The sequence below is a fragment of the Maylandia zebra genome, linkage group LG20 (genome assembly GCF_041146795.1).
Source record: "Maylandia zebra isolate NMK-2024a linkage group LG20, Mzebra_GT3a, whole genome shotgun sequence".
Classification (NCBI taxonomy): Eukaryota; Metazoa; Chordata; class Actinopteri; order Cichliformes; family Cichlidae; genus Maylandia; species Maylandia zebra.
This window is the reverse complement of record NC_135186.1, coordinates 32,230,964-32,258,675: the sequence shown is the minus strand read 5'-3', so window position 1 is coordinate 32,258,675 and position 27,712 is coordinate 32,230,964. Positions and strand designations below refer to the sequence as shown.

At 38.2% G+C, this 27,712-nt stretch overlaps 1 protein-coding gene across 1 annotated transcript; it reads right to left on the bottom strand.

The window, feature by feature from the left end:
- Window positions 1-193: 193 nt before the first annotated feature.
- On the bottom strand, window positions 194-20,999 carry ada (adenosine deaminase). The gene is made up of 11 exons (XM_004560282.4): window positions 20,872-20,999; window positions 16,195-16,256; window positions 14,451-14,573; window positions 12,848-12,991; window positions 12,645-12,760; window positions 10,109-10,233; window positions 6,142-6,213; window positions 4,555-4,656; window positions 3,445-3,512; window positions 3,207-3,336; window positions 194-2,176 (listed from the first exon to the last, which is right to left on the bottom strand). The coding sequence occupies exons 1-11, from the start codon at window positions 20,914-20,916 to the stop codon at window positions 2,072-2,074; spliced, it is 1,092 nt and encodes a 363-aa protein (XP_004560339.2). The 5' UTR covers window positions 20,917-20,999; the 3' UTR covers window positions 194-2,071.
- Window positions 21,000-27,712: the final 6,713 nt, after the last annotated feature.

The following is a 27,712-nucleotide window of genomic DNA, read 5'->3' as shown; positions in this document are numbered from 1 at the left end:
TTGGCCCCTTACTCCCATTTATCTCTTCATACAATAAAGAAATCTTTAGTTACAATATTTGGGGGTTACGAGGCTTTTGATAAATGATTAGATCACAGAGTTTACTTCATATTAATGATCGGGCTTCCTCTGAAAGATATTTAAAGTTACTGTTGATTTAAACTGTCACAGAAAATAAATGATGGCAAGCAGGAACATTTTATAGTAGCTTTTATTTTGTTTTCTTATAAATTCCATAAATGTGGTTATAAATGGATGTGCTTTTTTAAAAATTTTTAATAAATACATACATCAAACAAGAGTAAAGAGAGTAGTTATCAAATGCAAAACCATAGTCAGTTGTCTATCTAGGTAACAGTAGTGTGCCACCTAGTGTACACATGTAAGGCTAAACTTTTGGTATTGAGCTGTGTTCGCCTGACACACCCTGAAGTTTTGCACATACAAGGGAAAAAGCACATGTCTCTAACACTGGATTACGATACTTCACCTGCAACTGAACAGTGGATATTGAAAGTGAACTATATTTTGCAGTTCTTAGCCTCCACTGCTTTCAGTTATCCTTCATGTCATTGTTTTCTTCAAACATGAACGTTTAAGGTGTGAACTACAAATAACCTCCCCTATTTTTCCTTTTCCAGTCTGGTTATGTGTTAAACCTGTTACTTAGAAGTGTAATTGTGCATTCAATGCTTCCCTGATTCTCCTTACAACAAAAGGATGTAAACACAAGATGATAAATACAGGATGTATTAAAAAAAATCATCCGATTTCAAAAGGCTATTTTCGTTTAAACAATGGACATAGACGCTTGCAGTAAAGTTTAAAATATATGGCTGAATATAAAATTTTACATACAAAACGTTCACAAGTGATCAATGTGTCGTACTCGGGCCACGCAGCGTATGTCCGTACGAGAGTCAAACTCCTCCCACACTTTTGCGAACGTGTCTGGAGTAAACGGCTGCAGAATTAAAGCACATTGAAATCGGATGATTCTTTTTGATTCACCCTGTATATCCAAAGTTCTGATATAACACAATATGTTTCATTCTATATTTTTGGACACAGCAGGGGACCCTGACTATGTCCAAAACAAGCACCCATAACTAACACATTAAAGCTATGCAAATACTAAGTATGATTAAAAAGAAATCTGGGATCCGGCCCATAAAAATGCAAAAAACCCAAGTGTACATTTGGGTATTCTTCCTTTCAAGGTTATCTTCTTCTGCATCTCTTTACCACTTCCAGCACAGCTGCTGTTTTTAGATTCCTTCATAGACATCTTATTCTGTCCCCTTGTCTTCCTACCACTGCAGTATATGCTCCTCCTACAGCTTCCAGTGTTTTCCTAAGCCAACTGAGAGACAATCTGGTGTTTCCTGAATCTGCCTGAACCACCTCAGTGAGATCTGTTCAATGCAAAAGAGTAGCTCCACCATGAATGAGCTCCTCTCCCTGTCATTTTAGAGTTAGCCCAGACACCTTCAATTAGATTTTCATTTTACGAGGCAGATGAAGCCACAGGGAGCCAATTCTGGTAACCAGGGCTGGTTTTGAGTGAAGATTTTGTGTTTTTTGTGTTAAAAAAAAAAAAAAAATCTTCTGTGCCTTTAATGCCACGTGTGCCATCACAGCTGATGTTTTCTCTCTGTTGGAGGTCTGTGGTGAAAGTCACAAGCGTACACAATGGGCCTTCTATGGAACAATATAAAAATAGCAGTGGTGCTGGAAGCGATCTAGAGATGTGCAAGAAGAAAAGAAAAAAAAAAAAAAAAAAAAGCACAGCCAAATTTAAATTATGTATAGTTTCTGATTTTTGTGGTTTTTGTGCTTGCACCTTGTAATCAGATGCAATGTTGCTAAATACACAAACAGATGATATACAGGTATGTAAGATGAAGGATGCTTCCCATTGGTAAACAGCATATCTGATGTAATATTCTGTGTATGTTGTTTGTTGGGTTACAAATGACTAAAAACATGTTCCACTGCATCACATGGAAGATTAAGGTCTCAGAGTGATTTGTCCCTGCTTTAGGTTTCTCCTCAGAATTACTGGTCAGGGTTAAAAGGCAGTGCTCTGGATCATCTCATAGGCCTCATTGAGTGTTTTAAGCAGCTCTTCCTTTTCCTTGGCAGGTAGAAAGCTTGACTGTGCAGAGCAAATGTTCTGTAAGACACAAGACAGATTTCACATTGAGCTGGGGAATTAACTTTTAGGGAATGGTTCAGGAATCTGGGAACTTAGTCACACTCTCATCAACAGTAAGCAGTCAGCTAGAAGTTTCATACTCATGTATGTGCAGTGAATATAGAGGTACAGGAGAAAAACAGTGTCTTGTGCATCTTCAAATTCATATATAGATGTTATATGATAAATGCACAGAGAAATATATGGAGCTACTGAAGCATTAATCTTTAAAACACAATTTGCATTTGCTAGTTTTGCAATAAATGTCCTGAATCAGCAAAGATTGATGAGATGAGATTGATGAAGGCAGAAATGATGCAGAATGCTGCAGCTTACTGCTTAATGGCACTGTTGTGCTTTTGAATACTTATGCTTGCTTATCATATATAAAATAAAAAACTAAATGTAACTCCACAATTGGTGACTTTGGACCAGAGTTTCTGTGAATCCTGGTGCAATATGGCATGAAAAGACACCTGTCATACTCCCAGTGATGACAGGCATCCTCTTCTGTCACTGTTCCCGGTCAGGAAATAGTCTGGCAATTAATCCTCCAGTAAAATCAAAATGTGCCCTTTTTACATTATGTTAGTCTTTATTTAACCACAATGTTGCAATTACTGAGCTTTATAGCTCATATTCGTTACCTCTATAGAGCTATGCTAGCTGTTTCCTGGATGTAGCTTCACAATCTGCTATAAAGATTAAATGAGCATTGATCTAAGTTCGCTCTTGGAAAAAAGCCAATTAAAATGTCAGTGTCACCATCCTTTTAATAAGCTCTTGGAAAATTATTCCAAACCTGGTGGAACTTGGATGTGAAGCTCAATTGGTGCGTCTGAGGCTCTTCGGTGAACAGTGGATTATTTCTCCATGGAAGGTTTGGTCCCTGCTTCAATTAACGATGCAATATACCTTGCAATTACACCCCCTGCCTTCTTTTCAAACCATATTCAAATGAATTCTTCCTGTGAACTACTGCTATGATTATTCATGCATTTGATCTCACCAGTCGTTTGAATTCCTCCTCGGTGAATCCCATGTGTTGGTGTGCTGTCTGGTAGTCGTGATGCAGGTTGGAGTTAAAGATCAGAGGGTCATCTGTGTTCAGAGAGTAGTTAGCTTTGTCTTTCATGAACCTGCACGAAAGAAATAGTACGAAAATGAATAGATGCCCAAAGTTAGTTAATATTTAAATAAAATAATTGAAATTTTTTTATAAAAAAAAAAAAAAAACAGAAACTGACGTGATGACGGGGTGTGTGGTGAAGTCTGCGTTGCAGGCACCTGTTAGCTTACTCGAAATAGGACACGTCTGCAATCAGAACAGCAAAGGCAAAACTGAGAGGCCAAAATATTCCGGTCTTTTTTTTTTCTAATTCAATTCAATTTTATTTATATAGCGCCAAATCACGACAAAGGTCGCCTCAATGCTTCCCTGATTCTCCTTACAACAAAAGGATGTAAACACAAGATGAGGTGTTTCTAAAACACCTTTTTCACAGTAGACATTTTGACTTGTGGCAGGAAAAGCACACTTGGAATTAATGATGCCATAGATCCCTTAAGTGCCGCACTAAGGCATCAGAGACTACTCCAAGGTCTTTTCTTTTTATTCTGTACCTCCTTAACTCCTCAAAACTTCCTACTTGTGAAATCAATCTGAGTGTCCCATCTCAAAGGATGTCTTCATTCCTAAACTACATCTGAAGGACGGAGGAGAGAGGAACTTCTTGCAAGAGCTAAAATTGAGGATCCGCAGCTATATACTTTGCAGAAATCTTCTTACCCATGACGTATAAAAGAGCCATGACATAGAGCTGGTATATATGTAGCTGAAGCACTCTAAAGATAAGGTTTCTTTGTGTTCATATGTTGTTTCATTTATTTAAGATGATCAACTGCATGAAAAGGACACAAATATTGTGTCCTTGTCACATTCTGCCATGTTGTGAATTTATCTAAAGGCAGTATGCCTAAATATATAAACCATCATCAACAGCTGACATCTGAGACCAGAAAATACAGCTGGAGGCTACAGCAAAACAATAAACAGAGCTCTATGAGAATGTCTGATTTTATAAAGTGTCTCTTCCACTTGCAGGAAAGGATGCAAGGAATTGACAAAGAGGCAAACATCAAATTCTCCACTAGGGGTCAGTGTATCACTGTCGCTAAGTAGATACTTAGTAGCCCTCCAGTCCACTTATCAATGTAATTATCTAGTAGAACAATCTCATTTCCTGTCTGTAATGAGCAATATGATCAAAGAGCAAAGTACATTTAATAGATTAGATAACTTTGCGTATGATTCATATTTATAATGAAAATGCTGAGAATTTCACACAGTTCTTTACCTCAAAGTGCATGTTTTGAGCCAGCAGTTTTTTGTACAGGTCGTCGTCCTCCAGAGTGCGGTAACCGTGTCCAACACGTTCAGCTTTCAGCACTTCCACAGCCTAAATTTGAAACAGAAATTCATAACATAGAGGTGAAAGGTTATAAAGTGTAGAAAATTGCACATGTCAGCAGTGCCTTCAAGCTATTTCTGGAGGCACATTCAGATGTTATGCCATAGCTGAACTGTCAGTTTAAAGGATGGGTTCTTTAGAGAGCAGCCGTTTTATTTTAGTCAGACATAAAGTGGTTATGCACTACAGAAGTTTGGATGGACATTAAAAAATAAGCACAGTATGTAGACCTATATTGGGTTCTTAAGTATACCCTTGTAGGCCCCACAGGAGTTTGAATGAACCATGCCGCTGCCAGTCAGCAACAGCTGCGAAGGATGCAGTCCATGTTACCAGGTAGATGTTTAGACAACATCAAACGAAACTGAGAACACTTCTGTAGCTTCAGTGTAGGGTGAGCGGCAGATGTGTGACCCAAAGTGAGCATTTGAGGAAAGTTTGCTCTATTTAAATATCTTGTCTACGCAGTAAGAATGTGCACAGATCTAAATAGAGGGGCAGGGTTTTGTACAATAACTTATAACGAGTAATAACGAGTTACTGCATGATTAGTGACAGCAGCTGTGACACTTTATTTCGACTGGTACTTCTACTCATTTTGAGCACTTTCTGCTACATCTCTCATTCGCACAAATTCATGCAGTGCTTTTATCTATACCTCTATGCTTTTATCTATCATTCACACACACTCACACGATGGATGTGTCAGGGACAACATAAGGCTCAGTATCACAGTGATCCAAGAAAACTGATCCCCTGACTTTCTGATTGACAGACAACCTATTCTACCACATGAGCCGCAGTCGCCCAACAGTCTACAGTTAGTGTTGCATAATTTATTTCAGTTATACTCCAATGATAATGAACCAGCTATCGAAGAAGTTGTGCTAAAATTTGTCTGCTCTCTGCTGGAGGAAAGGGGCCCTCTCAGGGTTGGCCGTGGGTGTGCCTCACATGTTTGTTATGTTGTTGGACCTTCACATGTCCGTTGTTGTGTCGTCCTTTACCCATATATAGTATTTACTCAGTGTTAAATGTATTCTTTTACCAGGCCTCAAATGGGCAACACTAAATATAAAACACTTATTTTATTGACATGCCCGCCCTTTTTGTTGTCACTGTGTGGCTTGATCGTTTAGTTTACAGGTATTTTAGGATATATAAGCACTAACATGACTCCACCACCTCACTCAGAAATGTCTCATAGTTGAGCTGCTTACTTCCTTAAAATGCACACAGTACGTATGGAGCAATTTAAAGGCACTCCCAATTTGTTTTCACACTAACCTTCAGCTGGGCTACAGCGGACATAGAGCTATGCTCTTCTTGTTTTCTTTGGACCTCTGCCCTTAATTCTGTTGTTAACATGTGGCTTGACTGTTTTGTTTAAACGTGCTTTTACGGACGGTTAAACAATCAGTAGGCTGCACCAGCCTGTTCACAAATGTCTCAAGTTACTGTTGAACAGCTCACCTCCTTCACCACAGAGGCCGGCCCCACCTCGCCAGCATGAACTGTCCTGTGGATCCCACAGCGTACTGCTTCCTGGGAACAAAATCAATCATGAAACGCAGCAGCAATCAAAGAGCTCAGCCAAACATTTGGTTTCCACATCTGTAATGTGTACCACTGACTTGAGTGCCGTTTATAATGTAGACAGGTTCTTGTACACACTTATTCTGGCAGAAGTGAAAACTTTAATAAACGTTCCCCCAGTGGGTACACATTGAAATAAAAATGAATGTTTAATTTGTCATCGAAGTAAACTAAATATAGAGATGGCATTACTCTGGTTTGAACATCTGGTTTCATTTTAGCATCTACAACCTCTGGCACACCGAGTGTGTCCTGCTTAATCAGCTCATACTGCATGCATCTAATGATCACATATGAAGATAACCTTCAATATTAGGGAGGACTTTGTTCTGTCAGCTCTGGTACTCCTTAATAATTAACGTACAGTGTGGGGGCTTGTATATACATTTCACAGCAGATAGTGATAAATACTGCTCGTCATAAAGAGATGTTAGAAAAACAATGTCTCTCTAAAGGAAAAACAAAGAATGACAAAAATGTAACAAATAAAATGTATGCAATGAATACAATGTAAACTGTAGATTTACTTAATGCACATACAGTTGCACTGAAAGGTTTTCTGTGAATTATTCTAGTGCTTAACGATTGTACACCACGTATCTTCACTCAGAGTTTGAGACACAAAGTTTTAGTTATTTGGGGTTGTCTGAAATAAAAATTCTGTATACAGGGTTGGAAAATACAAACAAAACCCCTTAGATTATTATGCCAGAAGTTTGTTGGAAGCGTTTGGTCAACATGAGCATTCTTAGGTACTTTTAACAAAATTTGGGTATTATTAGTTGTACTAGATGCATTTGTATGTGTTTGTCAGTCCAATGAGTGTGGTAAAACAAGCCCAGCTGTATTTGATCACGAGCATTAACAGAAATTTGAGAGGCCTTGGCCTCAAGAAGTTAGTCAGGTTTTTTTTTCTGGATGTTGTGCAATGACTCCAAAGAAAAAGAACAGCTCACAGAAATCACTGCAAGCCCAAACATTCATATCCAAGACGAGTGCATGCAACTTTCAGCTGCAACTGTGTTATTTACCTATCTATACGCACATATACGCATGCAAGCTGTTTACCTTACACTGAATAACATTACAGAAATGCTTCAGTCATTCAGATGGTATTGTACTTTCTGTTGATGCTTAATGCATAATGAGCCAGCCAACAAAATCCATGCAACATCTGCAGATGCTGCACTGGAATTGCACAACATGGTTTACAACTAGCTTATGAATTACTTTCATTGACGCACAAGCCGAGGCAGTGACTGAAAGGAATTTTTTTCATGCTCACAGATGAAAGTTCATGTAGTGTTTTCTTATACTATTACTACATCAACACGTTGTGTTTGGGGGGGGGTATTAATATTAAAACAGCAGCTTAGTAAATGATTCAAGTATCCAGTGAGGACAAGTTTTAGGCTAAACTCATTATTTACTGTAATGTTTAACTGCACATGACTCAAAAAGACTTCAAGGGTTTGAAATTGTGATTCTTTTTGAGGTACCCATTAGTTATTAATAATTTCTAGTGTTATTTCCCCCCAGACTTTTGTGTTTTCATGCCTTAGTCTTTGCTAGTTATTTGTGTTTTTAGATTCTTACTTTGAAGTTTTTATGATTTTCTTCTTTTTATCCTGCCTCTGCAATCGAATGCCCTCATTTGTTTCACGTGTGTTTAATTGTTCCTACCTACTTCTCATTTAAAGGTTGTTTAAAGGTTGCTGCTGTGAAGTTCCCACTCTCTGGAGGAACTTCTCAGAAAAGCTCAAAATATTTGACGTAACTCATCATAATGTGTTTGAACTGCTGTCATCAGATGACACAGGATATGAAGGCACTGCTGTGCACATTTTCTGAATGTCTGTCTTTTTGTTTAGCCTTCCCTATTTATATTTTGTTTTATTTATTTTGTATATAACGTTTATACCTTAAAGGGTACTGCACTTCATTTCTTAGTGTGCAATGCCAATAAAGAGATTCTGATTCTGATTTCTAATCACCACCAAGTTTGTTTTTCCTGCCTTTCCAATTTTTGTATTCTATTTGCCAGATTTTTGCTACAGTTTCTCTCCTGTGCATCACTGACAGTAACAACAGAATACCAAAACAAACGACCACAGTCAGATCTCTTTAGGAGTATTTAGCTCTATTATTATTGCTACTCTTTTGTTTTCATACTAAAAAAGTATGAAATACAAATTATGATATGATACCTACCCATGCTGGTAATCATAACCCCTCCTGTCTTTCAGAATGTAATTAATGTAAAATTGATGTAATTAACTGATGTAAAATATCCAGCACTTCAGTGCATTAAGTGATTAATCTACTTCCTTCATTAAGGTCTGACAGGGAAAACTGATTACTTACTGTGGTGTTCCCAGAATTAATCAATACTGGCTGGCAGAAAAAGAAATTGGATTTTTCTGACAAGCTTCACTGCATAAGAGGAAATTGGTTTGGGGAAATTAGATTTTTCTCCCATATTTGCTGGATAGAGATATGCATCAGTACATAAATTCTCTATATAGTGGTCTATGCCAATAAATAAATACAACTTTCTCACTGAGAACATTTACTCTGCGGCTGTACTTAGCTGCAGCGTCAAAAGAAAACTAGGATTATGATAAAATACACAATCTAAATTACATTTTACTGTGTGCTCCTCTAAATATGCAACTAAAATTGGTGATAGTTAAAAGGGCAGAGAAAATCATAGTGATCAATTCTAAGGAGAGCGTCTTTATCATATATTGCAACCAGGGCCAATAGTTTGAGACATTTTACCTATAACCAGAAGAAGAAGGCAAACTCAGGGCATTACCAAAGAAAAACAGATTATATGTCAATCTGTCCTACAGCTGTCAGGATATTTCAGCAGACCAGCAAATAGACTAACGATGTCATAAAGCCCCCATTCCATAGAAGTTATACACCAATTAAATCCACAATGATTACACGCCCACAATGATATTGCTAAAACATTAATGCAAAGTGTAAACATAACCACGATCACCCGCTTAGTTAAGTGTCTGTGCATGCTCGAGCTTGCTAACTAGGAACTACGATCAAGGCTGTCAGGCATCTTATTAGGTAAATTGTTGTAAAACAAAAATATTGTACCAGCTGAAGTTTTTACCATATATTTCTGTGAGATGATAAAGTCTTTATTCCAGTCTGACTTAGAAATACATTTGCACCAAACCAATTTCTTAAAAAGTACTAAAAACATTTAAAATGTGCAAAAATGTTTACATCCGGTGGTGCTAGAGGAAAAGTCGGGGCATGACCAAAATAGCATCTGAGAAGCATTTTCTCCTAAATCTGTATGTAAGACATCTTACCATGTAAGGAATGAACATCATTCACTGACAGTGTTGCATTAAAATGCAGGTCAATAGAATTTATCCTTTAGGGACCATTTATTTTAAGGTTCCCAAAGGATTTCATGGTAATGCATCCAACGGTTATGAATTTTGACTGTGGAAAATTACGATCCCACAAACGTCTCTCTCCATGCAGCTGTAAAATAAAGCTTCCAATACTCTAAGGATGCCTGAAAGTTAATGATGCAAAAAAAAGCAGCTATATTTATCTGGCCGTAGCCACTCGGAGTATGACAGACTCTACGACTGTAAAGGTGTTTTTTTTAAAGGTATTGTAGTTAGGCATTTCTTTTTAGATTTTACAACTGTAAAGGTATTTTTATGACCTCAAAAATGACATAATACTTTATTGTTACAGCTGAAGGGGGTGAGGCTGGATTATATGGCATTGTTGTGAAACAAAGACAATTTAAAGTTCCTTCTGATGGATGATGTTCATCATACTGGTGTTTCAACAAGCTCACCTCATAGGCCTCCATGTGTTCAGGATTGGCTTCACAGTTGAGAGACTCATCACCTGCCAAATCAATGGCAACCACTCCCTCATCCTTATATTTCTTACACAGCTCCACAACATCCTTTGACCAGCCTGGAGAATTTAAAACATACATGTGTTACCAAACAGCTTGGTCCTGCTAACTGATAGCACACATGCTAAATGATACATAAATGTGACGACATGATTAATCTTCTTTTATGACAAGTTCAAGACAACTTTAATGAACATTCATAACTGTATTCACCTGGCTGATAATAACAGAGGTTTTGTTCTTAATGAAACAGTCTGTAAAGTCAATGTGAAACCAGTGCCAGCAACATGTGACCTTTGTAACCTTTGAACATACAAACGTGGTTGCTCCATGCTGATCTCCTGGTTTTATTATTATTGCAAAAACACTGTTTCTTATCTAATGTTCAGCACGAAAGCAATAAAGTGTTTCCTCAACTTGGTGCGTCACATCCTGTCTGTTATTACTTCACTCATATCTATTCTACTTTTACATAAATCCAAAGTTACGTAAGTACGCACTGTAACGTGTTTAAGCATAAACTACTCTACCTGCATGCAACAGCTGGTAATGCATCTGTATTTGCTGTCTAAACCATAACAAATTCAGATGTCCCGTTCACAAAGTCACAAATGAAAATAAAATGTAAACAGCTTCAGCCTGTTTTTGTGAGACTTGTACTAGAAAATGCACGATGGCAGATATGAGTTTCACTTGGCGGTTATACCGGAAACAGCTGCAGGAACGGAGTAGAGCAAAGGACACATCTCTACGATCAGTGCTGCTGCTGCTAACGGTAACTGCTCATGTTACCTCAGTTAGAATTACTGATACAGCAGTTTGAAGTGTGTACTTGTGCAGATACTAGCAGCACTCGTTAGCCCTCTCCTGTGAAAGCTGTGGATCTCTAATGCTTTTTTTTTTTTTTTTTTTTTTTTTTTTAATAGAATCCTTGATGTTTTCTTGCCTCTAAATACAAGTAATATTGTTATTTTCTTTGATGGCCAAAAACCTCAACAAATGTTCAGTGATCAAATCCTTCTGAGGATTAATCCTAATTACTTTGGAGCTATTTAATCAATAACCACTGAGAGAAAATACCAAAACCTGAGGCTTTCTCATTACCCTCAGATATCCTTTTAAGTGCTAATTAGGGAACGTTTATCTATGATCATCAGTTCCTCCATTTTCTTAACGGTTTATCAAATTCAGTAATAGTAGGTGACTGGAGCCTATCTCAGCTGTCAAGGAGTGACAAAACACCCTGCACATGTTACTGGTTTATCACAGCTTGTGACTGATGTAGAAAAATGAATAGTTTACAAACTGTGGGTCTCCAGTTATACCTAAATACTACACCACAAAAACTGATGTTTTGAGTACCCCTGGTCTTTTTCAGACAGTAATTCCCATAACATCACCACACTAAATCACACGCTGTTTGTAACATGATTCTGGGACGTATAAATGGGTCACAGGATAGAGAGTATGTCTGCTGACACTGGGCCAAGGGTGAGGTAGATGATGCTGACACAGAGGGATGGACTACCATCTACACATACAGCTAATTTAGAATGACCAAATAACCTGACTGTGGGAAAAGTTAAGCACCTGAATCACCCAGTGAGGCCAATATATCAGCTGATATTAGCTACTTGTTGATGTATTAGTATTACTATTAATGACAGCCAATAAATAAAATAATAAAGCAAAGCAGACATGGGAACCACCCTTAGTTTGTCTGCCAGAAGGGAATTCTGTAGCTTCCTTGTGTGTAGCACATTTATATTGCACATTTAGTACACCACAAACTTATCAGCTAACCAGGCAGAGCCAAGCAGAATAAATAAGTAATCCAGGTCTTTTAAAAATATATTTACACTGCACTGTCATTTTTCTAAGATCTTTGTAAAACCTCGTAAACATCTACACAAATTTTAGGGAAATCTGTCAATATATTGTGTATCTGAGAGGAGAAAATATTGGCTCATATATTCGATTTTTAAATAACCAAATAGTGGCAAATCCACTATCATTCAGGCTCTGAACGATAGTGGATTTGCCACATGCAAACTCCTCACAGAAAGGCTCCATCCACCTAGATGGTTTGTCCTCAGAAACCTCTGGATGTGAGTGCAGTGCTAACCATCAGCTGAACTAACACAGTCACGTTAGCAATTTCATTTCATGAGCTCAAAGTGCTTTTGTCTAAAACAGTCCATCAGACATTCATACAGTGCTCATTGGAGACCAACAATTTGTAGCATGTTCATTTGAAAGAAATACGAAAGGTTTGCATATCTATATCTATCTATATCTATATAGTATAAATTAAGTTAGCATGTTGTGTTTTTCTGTGGCGCTTGTGTTCATTTTATTTTTATTTTCTAAAAACAATAACTGAGGCAGTGGCTAAGGCAGAACACAGTACAGCAAGAAACCTTATCTCACAAGGTTGTGTGAGCAGACAGGAGCATGAACAGTTCATTACTTGGCATGTGGCGCATGCAGCATAGAATGGACCTGGCTTTGATTTTGAACTCTCTCTCCCCCTCGCTGAGGCCCTCGTTAACCAGTCTCACCACCTCATCTGGGCTCAGGTCGCCCCTGAGCAAAGACAATAAGAAACGTTCCAGTAAATGAATCAGAAGTTTATTTGATCCTTTATTTGAGCTGTGCAAACCAAATACCTACTCTTCCTGGTTCCATGGAATTGGCTTCACTCCACTGTTAGCTAGAAAATGTGGGCTGTATCTAACTTCAACATAAATCACTCCTTCTTTGGCTTTGTCTTCAACAAACTCACGGGCTATCCTTTTAATGGCCTCTCGGTCTCCACTGAGAATTGAAACAGAAAAACACAGAATAAATTAAAATGCCCATTAGCTCTGATAAGCTTATCTCAATGATAAAAAAAAAGCAAAAGCACTGGCCACTCCTAACCAGCTATCTATACATTACTGTCTTTCACAATGCGCAGTATAAGCATTTCTAGGAGTTAGCTCAAGTGTTATTGATATGATCTATGATACGGGACGTATTTTTTTGCTGATTGACTTATAATCTGTATTAGATTAAATTCGCTGACACTGACAACTATTCCATGTTGTGCATAATGATCCTCTCGGCTTTCTTCTACAATTTAAAACCAGGTGAAATAAGCAAAACGTTTTTATCATTTACACTGACATGTTAAATTATGTACAAATTCTTCCAAGTGATCTCACCTTATTGAAATTATGTTTAATACTTGGTGTTGACACACTGTATGAGATCCAGTGCACATTGGAGAAGCATAAGTACAAGGACTTTAAGGACCCCAAAATGTTGAATGCCCTTTCTGACACAACGTCAAAGGAATTTGTTTCTCCTCCTGGGATCAATCCAGGGAGTCTCGTTTGTTAGGGGAATTTGTAAAACACTTTCTTTTCAGATGAAATAGTTTCATAATTTTCTGCATGACAATACAATACTTTCATTCTGGGCAAATACTGAGAGAATTAGAGCTTTCCCTCTTTTCCAGCAGCACGTTTTCACTTGCACATCATGTGACTGCAAACAACGCTGCTTCCAGCATTTACAATGAAAGCGAAAGCTCATTGACCAGCCTTGAATGCATGTTCTGCAGTGTCCTCACAGTAACCCCCTCAGAACACACACACAGCCTCATCACTGCCAAGCTCATACAACAATTCGGCCTAAGCTCAACTCAGCCTAGCAGGTTCCCTGTGTTGTTGAAGCTGTCCTGGCTTTAAGCGCCTTGATTCAGAAGAGTCCATTCAGCACAACTGCATGAAGCACTCCAGACATTATACAGACCGTCATTGTTGAATTCTTTTATGGCCATTGAACATTTGAAGGCCTGTACTCGGTCTTTTTAAATGTTTGAGGCCAGTTACTGCGGGAACTAAATATAAGACAGAGTGACACTGGAAAGGAACCGAGAACAACTTCACTCTAGTTTTAATTTGGCTGCTGAAGTGGAACTTGAGCTCTGTAATAATGTGTTCCTCTTCTGTATGTCTGACATTTAAAATCAACCCCCTGTCATGGTGCACAATTATATTGCATAATCCTGCCAGGTCAGTATCATCAGTCACAGCTATACCACACATCCTGATTTCAAAGACTTTGGATGCACTATGACTGTAGTAGCTACATAATAGGGAAATCTGTCATGTCAGCGTGATAACAAACTGCTTAACTAGGCTATTAGTAACTCGTTCTTTGCACCCAGGGTCAGCTGATCAAGAGGGAAACACCTTAGCTAAGTGTGCAACTGAAATGTGGCACTTACGCAATTACGTGCATATACTCGTTGAACTTTTCCAAGAAACTAGTGAGGGTGCCAGGCTCTTCAACAATGATCTTCTTCTTCATCTCCTCCACAGTATTCACAGGCAGAGTTTTACCACGCCTCCTAACATAGGGCAAAAAAAGGAAATAGAAAAATGTAAAAACTGCATTGAAATGTAAGCATTTAATTTTACCCTTTATAAATGTTTTTTAACTGAGTTGTGTACTTTGTTTAAAAGAAATTTGGAACAGCAGTAATTTGTGTGACATGAACCACTAAAACTTTGAATAAAAACATTTGACTGTTTTGGTGACTGATATTCATCACCCAAGCCTTCTGAGATGGAGTATATTGCTATTTTGCCAAATCAAATGAGATGAGAACTACCTGACTAGGAACAAATGGTAGACAAATGTCATAAAAAATATAGCTTGTACATAAAGGAAGCTTGTAGCCTCCTGAAATAAAATGTAAAGCCACTGCATAAGTGACTTAAACCTCCACTCTTTCAAACTGCCAGCAGTTGGCTCTTCTAGTTGGAATTTAAAATTTTCAAAGTAGTTAAGATTCAGGACACGGCTACCTTGTGTGTTTGATGTCAGTGAGTATGGGCCTCTAACAATAAAGCTAAGAAATTACCAATTTTGCTCTGCACTTATTCTCTTGGAAAATAACACAACTGCTGCCGTAGCATTATTTTCTTAAATGAATCTACACTAGGCATGTCACCAGAACTAATCTTTTGATATTACAATTTTTAAGGAACAACGCAGACAGTGTCAGCAGCGTATGTACCGAGGCTCACATTGTTCAGAATTGACATGGACAGCATACACCTGCCAATGTTTTTGTAATACCCTTACATGCTGAAGAAGAAAAATGCCCACAAGCCACTGCAAAAACTACACTAGAAAGATGGCGACTAGAGAGCAGCTCTGACAATAACTCCACCCTGACTCACTGATAAGAAAGGAAGTTACAGACAGGCATATGTTTTCCTCAAATACAAGTTACCTCTTTTTTGAGACAGCAGGCAGTGACATGATGAAATCAACTATGCTCCATGTTTGCAACGGCTAATGCTCACGCTAATATAATGCAATTAACATTATACCAGAGGTGGGCAACTCCAGGCCTCAAGGGCTGGTGTCCTGCAGGTTTTAGATGTGTCTTTGATCCAACACAGCTGATTCAAATGGCTAAATGACCTCCTCAACATGTCTTGAAGTTCTCCAGAGGCTTAGTAATGAACTAATCATGTGATTCAGGTGTGTTGAGCCAGGGTGAGATCTAAAACCTGCAGGACACCGGCCCTTGAGGTCTGGAGTTGCTCACCCCTGCATTACACCGTGCAGTAATGTTAGAAGGCGACTCGACAGCCATCCTAATTTCAGTCTGTGGCCTGTCAACAAAATATAATGTTAAGATTTTTACTCAATGGTCTACCTTGACCATATCAGTGATTTAAAACTACTTTCTAATAAAGGAGTTTATTTTCACCAATAAAAACGATATCAAGAGTCAGTGATTTTGGTACTATGTAAAAAAAAAAAAACATTCTGGCATCCTAGTTCACGCTCCATATTACAATTTCCCAAAGCATAATTCCTAATGGGCCAAATGCCTTTTCAAAATAAAGTCGGAGAATTTTCTTTGGCCTGTATCATCCAAAATACCTGCCATGACAGTTAATATCTAAACGTCCATAATAAAAAACGAATACAATTTAAATATATTAACTCACTTGGCAACATCCATAATGGTCTGCACCCTGATGGCTCCATCCAGGTGCACATGCAGCTCAACCTGTGAATGAGAAAGTTTGTTACCAAATAAACTGATTATCAAAAATACTTCCACGCAGAAACCTGGTGGAGTTTATAGAAGACAAATATGATGTCAGTGGAGCAGCAAGCAAGAGCAGGGGTGTGTTGCAATTCTGTGATTTGGCTGCAGCCCATCGTGAATGCAGTATGCATGACAGAGCAACAAGTGGTGAAAAGGCCAGCAGTGCCAACGAAGGGTCACAATAAGTATTCTGGCTCTCCTTCCATCGCTGTGAGTGCTGATTTTTCCAACCAGATGACAAATGATAAATCTCTGCCCCTCCCTTAACAGCTGAGACCTTGGTTGTCACAGCGAGGTTCAAATGAAAATTTTCCTACCACAGACATTTAATTCTAACCTCTGGTTAGAAGTGATGATGAGCAAAGAACTAGGCAAGGTTATTGAAACTTGTTTCAATAGAAGTTTAATCTTTTTATTGCATTAATCAACTGGTTAATATGCTTTAATCCGCTTCTGATTGAGCAGTGGGAACCGACACAGGACACTGTTTTTGCCAAAGCTTAAAATTAGAGAAACTTGGGACAGTTTAGGACATTATCTGAAGATGAGGTAGGGTGAAGGCAGAACACATGGTAACCACATGCACACTGTGATTATTAGCACTAATCTCACATTGGCTGTATTCTCATGTGCGCCTCTATCAGTGTTTACAAAGGTTTATGCTGCAGTGCACATGTAAAAAAAAAAAAAAAAGCTCATGTTTTTATTGCTCTGAAGCAAGCAGGGCTCAGTGGGAAAAGCTGATGTACTCACTTTCATGCTCCAAAATCATCAAATTCTGACAGCTGGAATGTTTATTCACCATTTTTTGCTTCTTTAGAAATTGATATTTCACATTAAATAAATATTATAGAGAAAAGTGTCAGGCTCTGAAAAGACTTATTAAACCCTGGACAGCTGAATTTAAGAGCGCCGGGATTTCTGATGTCCTACTGTTTCCCTGGAAAATGCCAGATGTTGTGGGTTTGCATCTTTTACACCTGGAAAAGCTTGGCTTCATCCCATATGGTTGAAACCATGTTTCCAACATAAAAGGGAATTCAAAGGCTTGATGTCACTGGCACCTGTTAAAGGATGGGTTTGGAAATATGGCAAATCTCTGTGCGGTTTTCTAAATAATTTTTCATATCAGAACTTTCAATAATAACAATGAATAGAAATGATTTAATTGGAGCTGTTAAAATACAGATCTGCAATATCCTATCTGTAGCTCTGCGCTTGACAGAAAGAGGCTTTATGCATTATTAAATGAAGTTATGTCGGTTAAGCCACACAACCTTCTTATCATACTTCTGTCTAAGAACAAGCCTAAGCTGTGAGTAATGTTAAAAACAACATCAGCACAGTATTTCCATTGCATCAAATGTTATGAATTTGAGTGTGCTGCCATGCTGGCCTGTGAAACTTGTGACAGAACCATGAAATCCCAATTTTATGGAAAGATTACAAAGTCTGTCTTTGTCTATTGATCACTTTAGAAAAATGAGTAACACTACTCAGTTTTCAGTAACTCTGGTACTTTGAAGGCTCCAGATTAAAGTTCATAAATTAACTCAGACAGAAAATTAGCAACTATTAATACTTACAAGTTGCTTAAAGTGTTTCACATTATTAGCTTCCAGCTCTACATGTACAGCTTTATGTTTTTTTTCTGTTTTATATTGTCATGCCAAAACATAATAAATAACAATATAACCACCAAATGCCATCATGTATTATATATATATACACATGAACGGGGCAGGGATGGCTCGGTAGGTAGAGTGGTTGCCCCATGATCGGAAGGTCGGGGGTTCGAATCCACTGAATGGCTACTCTGAGGTACCCCTGAGCAAGGTACCGTCCCTACACACTGCTGCCTGAGCACCTGCTTAGTGGCTGCCCACTGAGTGAATGGGTCAAATGCAGAGGAAAAACAAGTAATTTCCCCATGGGGATCAATAAAGTATGCATTATTATTATTAATACATATTTTCCTCTTTTTTGTATAGTACGCATGACTTTGAAAGTTAGCATGAAGCTGAAAGTTTTTACATAAGAGTTTTGTTAGATAGATATGCAGGTATTTCTGCTGCAATCATGGTGTCAGACTCCTCAGAGCAGGTGTGTCACCCATCAAAGAAGAAACTGAAAATTTAAAAAGTTTCAACCACTTAACTGTATAACTGCATAGAAATTCCCAAATATGAGATGAATTAAGTATTTCTCACTATGATCTGTTTCCGCCTGCAAAAAATCTTCAATGACACAACCTTGCACTTTTTGAAAAGACTGAAAGGACTTTTTTCAGAGTCCAGTAATATCCTATTGAAACACAACAACTTAGTAGAAAATTGCTAGTTGGAGCAAGATTTGCTTCTATTACATGAACTGTCTACACAGCTCCGTAGCGGCATCCTTTTTGGTGTGACAATGGTAACCAAAGAGCAGATGTTTCTATCCAAATGTTCACCACAGAAATGCGTGTGCATCTTTGAGGTTGTTGATGTCCCTTGCCTACAACACCACACAAAAGCCGAGCGTGTCAGCAATATTGCATCCACATGGCTGATGCAGACAGGAGACAGCTGGGTAATCAAGTTCAAGTTCAGGGATTTCTTTCTTTCAGGAAAATAGCAGTTCCTCTAGCACATTGTGTGCCTTATACAAACCAGTGTCACAAACAAGCTGTTTGTGAAGCTGCTTTTTAAGAAAATGACCACTTATCTACTCTGTAATTATTAGGCAATCCTAAAATAGGAAGTTAAAAAGAGGTTTGGACAGGATTCCAGTTGGGTCTATTTTGAAGCAACATTTGACTTCTGTCATCGCACAAAACTTTATGTTTCTATTTGCCTTAGCACGTTTAATGTGATGCAGCTGTGCAGCATTAAAACATAACAGAAGCTCAATGAGAGCACAGTATTCAGTCTTACTGAAACGCTTTCACAGATTTCTGCTATTTTATAGATGAAGCAAATATTGTGTGATCAACAAAAATAATCAATCAGTGGTGATCATTTGCTACTTTGCATTACAGGATTGTACATTGAATATGTTTGGTTTAGAACAGGTGGTCTGATAAAATAAGACATGCAAAGATGCAAAATGTTTAGTGTCATGATGTATGTGTTATGAGCCATTTCTTTAAGAAATGAATTATTACATTAGCAGACACCAGACCTAAGACAGCAAAGAAACCCGCTGAAACTAGTCTGACCAAACTTCCTGAAATTTTAAGCACCAGTCTGCAGAAAAAGTAATGTGAAAATTTGTCATAACAGTACTGTTCAACACTCATAGCTTATTCTTTGTTGACATTGGCTGTATTTCAGCTTTATGTGATTGGAGTTAATTATTGGAAATACATATGTCAGGTTGCCAAATATGACACTATGCATAGATTAAATTCTTGGACCCAGGAACATGAAGACAACATTTCTCCCATTTATTTTTTTCACTCTCATTTAGATGTGATGTGCAACTACTGAAACTTTAATCCAGATCCAGAACTTCCAGGTTGGGCCAAACATCGAATTAAACTCTTTTTGAGTAATCCAACTAACCAACAAAACAAGTCATGTAGCCTCATAGGTGGAGTTAATTCGCTTAACACAACCATAGTTTAGCAAACACAACCCAATGATCACATACCGCACTAATCCTGAACTACAGCACTGTGATGCATTCAGCATATACAGTAAAACCTGTTTGGTGAACCGGTGACAGTTGTTGCTGCACACAATGAGCTCTTCAACTGCATATTAGTGTGTAATGAGATTATCTCTTCCAGCAGCCACCGCACCCTGTGAGGTTAGGTTATCTCCATTTACAAATTTTTCACAAGCCAACATCACGTGACCTCAACACTACATGGCAACAGAACCCACATCTTTTTCTCTGCTTCTAAGAAGGTAACAGGTTTCAGGCTCCAAAGGGCACCAATATACACTTCTTGCCTGTGTGCCTGATTTGCATGTCAAACTGTCTGACTAATAAACGTTTATTTGACTGTTAAACTTTGTTATGGTCATCGGTTGTCAGTATCATCCCTTTAAAAGTATTATTGATAAGCTATATCAGGAAAATAATGTAAAAGTTGTGTTTCGTTTGTTTATTATTCAGCGAGGAAGCCTTTTATGCCACGAGCGGACATTAATTCATAAATTTTTAACTGCCACGATCAAGTTTTGAGACCTTCCCCAATTTCTTTGCTTTGCGGCAAAAAAAGCATTGAAATGAAAGGTGCTGCACACGGCTCCTTTCATTCATACAACAGGTTTTGTCCGTTTAAAGGAGGGTAGCCAAATTTCAAACTCCAAGCAAGAAAAATAAAGTTTTTCCGTGTTTGAGTGCGGGTATTACGACAGCAGGAAGGAAGTTGGGTTTTTTTTTTTAAAAGTTAAACTTTATTTTATGTTTAATTTTTAAACCTTTCTTTTGAGTCCTTTTTTGTCGAGGGGGTTCTCACAATAGGGTTCCCAAACAGTGTCAAAGCAGGCGTACCGGGCGTAAAACCATGGAAAATTGAAAAAGAAACCGCTTGAATTATTAAAGCTCACACTACAGTGAGCCGGCTGAGCTGTGAACGTACCTTCGGCTTGCTGAATACTACTTGTTCAGATGAGCGATCGGCCATCGTAGAGAAAGCGTTGTGGCTGAGCCTGCTGGTGTACAGAGAGCTGACGAGTGGAGAACCGAAGCTTATCGCCGCTCGCCTTGCTATTATATGCATGACTCAGGGACACGCCTTCTTTCCCCTCCCAAATGCAAAAAGCAACGCCAAGAGGCTGTTTTTTGCTGGACTACAAAGTGAGAAGTGATGGTGTGCAGATCAGCAACAGGCTGTGCGCTTTAGTGTGCATTAAACATGCGTAGCCTTAACAACAGCGAGCAGAAGGATTAATGGCTCTGTTGTCTGTGGCAGCAGCTTTGCACCCATGTGATGGGAGCTTTGTAGCCATCTAATTGGCCTAATAATATGAAACCAGCGATTTCGTTTGCATTTATTAAAATCTCTGATCACCGACCCCAGAAAAGAACAATAATCACAAACAAAAATATTAATTTTGTTGCAATAAACTTCACTTTGGAGCTTTTAAAAGAATCCGTTTACCTCAAAGACCATTGGCCTACTTCAAATGCTTCAAATAGCTGGGCGTGGAAAGTGCACAACCTCCTAATCCCAACAACAGGTTAGACTCTTTTTCTGTCAGCATTAAAAGTGTTGAACTCAGACCTGAATTAAGGGCTGAAACCGGTGTAGTTTATCTTTAGGTTTTAGTTGGGAAACAATAATAATGGCACCATATGGCAGTGGGAAGCATTATTTTTGTATTTTCAAATTTCATATCACAGAGATAAAATGGTTAGACTTTTAACCAGCTGGTCCCAGTTTCTCATACCACTTACAAAAAATGTAAAAAGCACATTCGCAGCTTTGGTTTCCATCATCTGCAGCTATAAAGACATCATGTTTCTCTTGAAATGTTTATCACTAATCTGCATCTCTGAGGCTGCTGTTATCGCATTTAAAAACAACTTCACATAGATGCAGAATTACTGCAATGTCATTTCTGTCTGCAGAAAGCAGGCAACTGGTTAACCAATCTATAAGTTATGCAATGCAGTGACGCAAAGAAGCTGTTTGAATAACTGTTTAACACATAACTGTAACTGATGCACTATTAAATAAAGTTAAATAAAATTTGAATAAAAGGTATGTGAATAAAAACCTCTGGATCAGATCACAGTTCTAGTCCATTTTGATCAACATTTGACTGCATGGAAGCCCCCGGGTCAGTAACACTGCAGCATCAAGCCTCTCTTTAATCTGTTGTTGGATGTTACACACAACATTACAACTGCTTGATGCCTCTGCTGTATCATGTATCATATAATTTGCTTCCTTTTGCATTTTTTTTTATATATAACTGAAAGAAATATATATTACTGCATGCATTATTGCTGCATTATTCTACAATAAACATGCAATATTATTTGCATTTGGAAGGAAAACGTTAAAGCTTTATTAAACACATTGTTTTCCACCAATTTTAATGTAATATAATAATTAGTTGAGTGAGATTTATAGAAACCTGCCTAAAGGAAAAACATCTCTGTGTGTATGGCGGAGGTGTGACATGTGAGCATTATAACAGGATGCAATGGTGAATTCTAATGAAGAGGATCAACCTTATGTGAATTCAATGAAGCAGAAAATGAATTGTTATGTAAGAGTACAAAAACCTGTTTTAGGTGATGCTCAAATTGCAATAATATTTCTGCCTAATCAAAACTTTTTGTCGTCTGCGTTGACAACACTTTATAAAAACCGTACTTTCTTTTTTACACAAAGAACATTTTGGTCCATGGGAATCTAAACACAGTGAGCACATCCTCTTTTAACTTGAGTCCAAACAGCTGTGAACAGAATGTCAAACTTGCGTGCTATATTTTCAATCTGCTTTGGCAGCAGATTTTGCATTTTAACCAATGCTGACCTCCCCTGAAATCAGCCCAATCATCATTGCCAGTCACATGTGACCACTCTCCACTTAGTTTCTACTTTCAATCCACAGAAGCCTTCTGTTTGCTGCCAAAAAAACACTAAAATGATTCATAATAGTGACATTTCTGTATGAGCCCCTTGTTCTTTTTCTATTATAAATTATCAGCATTTTTGTTATGAGATAGTAATTCAGTTTTCTTTGCTGAGGTTTTGAATATCCTGCTTCCAATTAAACGGGCCAGAAGAATTTTATTTGTGAGGCCTAAAGCTGGAAAATTAGATTTGAGCAGCTCCAGAGTCCTTCTTTGTCCAGATAATCTGTCCGTCTTGCTGTGAGCAGTTTTCTCAAGAACCTTTTTATCACTGAAAACCAGTGGTGGAGGAAGTGGCTATCCCCGTCCTTTATGTAATACTTCAAGTAAAAATACTAATGCAACAAGTACTCAAAGCCATACACTAACAATGTTACTTCATTAAAAACAACTGTAGAATGATCAGAAATTGTACTTATCATTTTCATTAAAAAAAAAGGTTATACAGATATGTATTTAAGCAATACTGGAGTTACTTTGTTATATCCACCCGTGCTGAAGACACAGTTTCTGTTTAAAGCCTCTTCAAGACCGAGCATACACAGAGGTTCCTCTCTTCACTTCCTAGCATCAACAAGTGGTTGTAGCTCAGAGCAATCCTACAATTTTTCATCAACAAAGAATCCATTTTCAATTTAAAAAACATTCCACTGAGCCAGTGTGAAAAAATATCTGAGTGCCTCCCTTCACTCTTTTCCTCTTCCATAAATAAGTCTCCATTACATGCTTATTAGCATGTAAACAGTGCAGCATTTAATAAAGATAAGGAAGATTGTGCAAGAACTGGACTGACTCTTGGTTAACACAAGTCTGACATGTTAACTGTTAACAGCTGTTAGCTCATCTGCCCCATTAATGTAGAGACAATGGCATCATGTTTTAAAAAAGCTGCACTACAGATGTGAAACTATAAATCTGATGTGTCTTTAACAGAGAGTTTTTTCTAAGGCCTTACACATGAAGCTTTTTTTAGCGAGGTCGATTAGAAAATGTTTTGAAAAGCCTTTTGTGCAGGCACAGGAGAAATGAGAGAAAAACATGCATGGTCGACAGTTCCCATTTCCTTTTTTATCTTCTTATTATCATCATAAGAAACAGAGAAGTCTTTGTCTTAAAGAATAAACAAATATTCATATCGAAAGAAAGAGGCTACACATATCTTAAATATTTGCTTTTTGTTGCTCCTTGTAGGATATCAAAAAGGACAAGTTTGCTTTGATGTTTGACAAATACAGTAATGTTGGAAATGGTACATGTCATTTTAATCAATGAGATTCAGACATGCCGTTAAGTGGATGCTACAAACTACACAGATTTGATTTCATTCAGCCACAAAAGTTTTTGTGATGTTTTACTATAGTCCAAAGGTGATATTGGCCAGGACCTCACTCAAAGCAGGAGGAAGGAGGTCTCTCCTTTCTTTCTTTCTTTCTTTCTTTCTTTCTTTCTTTCTTTCTTTCTTTCTTTCTTTCTTTCTTTCTTTCTTTCTTTCTTTCTTTCTTTCTTTCTTTCTTTCTTTCTTTCTTTCTTTCTTTCTTTCTTTCTTTCTTTCTTTCTTTCTTTCTTTCTTTCTACAGCTTACACAACCTTTTATTTATGGACAGCACCACGGACATGTTGTCAACAGGATACATGTTTTCCCCCAAACTGTTCCCACAAAACGCCAGAGTCTGCAGTTGTCATAAATATCACTTTATGACTTTGCTTTAATCTTGCAATACTTCACATATTCTCTGAATAACATGATAATTACTAACAGATGTGCTTGTGGCTTGCTGTTTCTAGTCATTTTGGAGAACATTTATTTGCTTCTTTAGTTCAGTACAAACTGTTTCTGTTTAAATTGATTTTAACAGAAACAAGTGGGTAAATCTTATCCAGTGTTTAGAACAGAAAATGGAAGAGAAACTGACAGATCAGCAGTGAACATTCACAGCTGGGCGTCACTTGGAAACAGACAGGATTTATACACTCATTAGTGCACTGCCAAAATCATTGTGACTGGACATGATGGCAAAGTCTGTGCAGCAGAGACTGGACAGGTGTTATAGCTGCCAATAGAAAGCCCAGCAAATTTCCAGCAGGTGGCAGTGAAACATAACCTAAAATGTCTACTCAAACCGAAGGTAGATTTACTTTCTACCATGTGGTGTTATATGCTTTTGTATAGACTGGCCATAAACTATGCAAACTACTTGGTACATTTTCAAAAGGCCTTGTTCAGTTGTGAAGTTTTAGTCCTGCCATCAGGAAGGTGCTGCTTCTCATTTTGGTGATCTTGAGTTTTCAAAACTACACCAGGCAGCACCAATGGTGAGGGAGAAGGAGGGTGGGTGTTGTCTTTGGCACACATTTGATTTGCTGTTTGGGTTTCTCCTCCCACAAATATTCTCACATTCACAAATCTCGCATGATGTTATGCAAAGGAAAGCTGCAAACATGACCACATTCCTCAATGTGACAGGATATATTGATGAAAACATTTACATTTCATCTCCATGAATTCATCTCCACATGTTGCAGATGTTCAAAAGTATTACAAAAAATACAACCCTGATTGCAAAGAAATTGGAATAGTGCTTAAATAAAAAAAACTTTGATAACTTGCAAAGATCATAAACCCATTTTTTTTTTTACAATGAAGCGAAACAAAATGTTTACATTGAAATAATGAGAAAAATTTTAAAGAAGGAAACAAGGTCTTTTTAAGTTTGATGTCAGCAACACGGCAGGCCCATGTTCTGTGCAGCATTCTCTTTTATTTTAACAAAAGTCTGTAAATGTCTGGGAACTGAGGAGACCAGTTGCTGGATTTTGGCAGAGGAATGTTGTTGTCTGATAGTCTTGCTGCTTTTCTTTGCATCTTTCATTTCGTGATTTGTCAAAAGTTTTAAGATAAGATAACCTTTATTAGTCCCATGCGTGGGAAATTTGTTTTCAGTTGTTGTAATGTCAACGTTATCACTTGGACCCTTCTACTGCAAAGCCATGCAGTTGTATTGAATGCATTACACAAGACATGCCTGAAAAAAATGTGAGCATATGTTGCTCACACCCAGAAAGAAAAATTATTTTCAATTTCAGATAACGCGACCACAAATGTTGTCACATTCACATGTGGCTTCTTCTTTTCATGATAGAGCTTTAACCTGCATTTTTGGATGGCACTGTGAACCTTGTTCATAGACACTGATGTCTGGAAGTGTCCCTGATGCCATGCAGAGATTTCCATGACAGAATCGTGTCTGTTTTTAATGCAGTGCAACTGGAGGACCCAGTGATGGGCATGTGATACAGATTTTTGACCTTTTCCCTTGCAAACAGTGATTTCACCAGAAATCAATATTGTGGATATTACGTACTGTAGATTATTTGATATTTAAAGTCTGCGGTTCAAAACCCCACAAGACTGGCCGCTTTGATTGAAAATGTGGGAAGAGAGTTAAGCGCTCAGACTGTTCCTACTGAATGTATTATGGGAAAGATCTTGGAGGAGCTTACAGCTCTTAAACGGGAGATAAACCTGGACACCAGTGATGGATGCTAGAACAACTGTAAAATTGATGCAGCGTGTTCGCTCCAAAACAACATATCCATCATCTTTCATTCGGCTACCCCCCCACCCTGACTGCGCCAGCTGGATGCTCTTGAAGGTTGGAACAAACGAGAACAACAGCAATTCTTCCAAGAGATATGACAACGAAAACGAACTGTCTCTCTCGCCCGATCCCTCAAGGCCAGCTGCGTAGGCTGCGGACTGTGGAGCTTCGCCTAATGGGTGAAAGGACACTTTCTCAGGCTGAACACAGGACACACCTACTGACACGCACACACACATGTGCACTGATACTGACACGCCACACCATCACCAAGATGTGATGACATTTGTGTTTTTTATGTGCTGGAGTATTTTGTATTCTCCTCATGCTGACTCCTTTTAGGGATCAGTATGAGCAGAAATTCTTTTTTTCTCCTGGTCTGACCTTTTGTTTTACAAATTTCTGTGTTTTTCCTTGCTACCTAGCCTGACCTGTCTCCCCAATGTGATGTTTTGTATTGTATGTACGGTTGGCAAGGTCTGTCATCTCGGTGTGGGCAACTCCAACTGACAAATAAAGGCTCTCTCTCTCTCTTTGCAAGTTTACATTTAGGAACATTATTCTGAAACAGTTTGCATCTTCAGATCTTAGATGCATGAACCTCTGCCTATTGTTACGTCTGAGAACCTCAGCCTCTCTAAGATGCTCTTTTTATACCCAGTAATGATTCAGTAAAGGACTAGCTGTTACAATCCAGGACTATGCATTGCTTTTAATGGAGAAAATCTTGAGGGATGGCTGTTGTGAGGAAAGCAGCCCAGAGTACCAGCAGCACACATCATTGTGTGCCTCAACCTTTGTTCTTTTACCCAAGCTAGCCTGCCATTTCCCTGGTTAGGTTTAGGGATTAGAGATCTGATCTAAATTGTTAAAATTTGGGACACATCGTCAGTAGTGGACTTTAGATTCATCAGGTGTTTATCACTAGACACCCTCATCCAAGGAGGCCCTGCCAGGGTTGATCAGGCCCCGGAGTGTGTCAATGGTTTATGTTAAAATAGTTTTTCTTCTTCTTTCTCCTGTTTAATTTTCTACAGTTTATTCTATCTATTCACTGCAGCTGAGAAATACTTACCTCTTTAGCATTTATGGAGCCTCATTTCTTCAAAGGGACAGAAAAGGTGACAGAGAGGAGTGAGACAAGTAAGATAAGATAAGATAGGAGAGAATAGAGAGGAGAGCCAGAAGGGGGCGCCCGATCTGGCTTCCCACACCTCCCCGCCGGATCGGGCT

Bases quoted from the DNA above. Each gene is read 5' to 3' on its own strand.
- ada (XM_004560282.4), bottom strand. From the start codon at position 20,916: ATGGCCGATCGCTCATCTGAACAAGTAGTATTCAGCAAGCCGAAG. The intron at 4,657-6,141 runs GTGAGCTGTTCA...TTTCAAATTTAG, and splicing joins CGGCCTCTGTGGTGAAGGAG to GCTGTGGAAGTGCTGAAAGC. The intron at 3,337-3,444 runs GTCAGTTTCTGT...TCTTTCGTGCAG, and splicing joins ACCACACACCCCGTCATCAC to GTTCATGAAAGACAAAGCTA.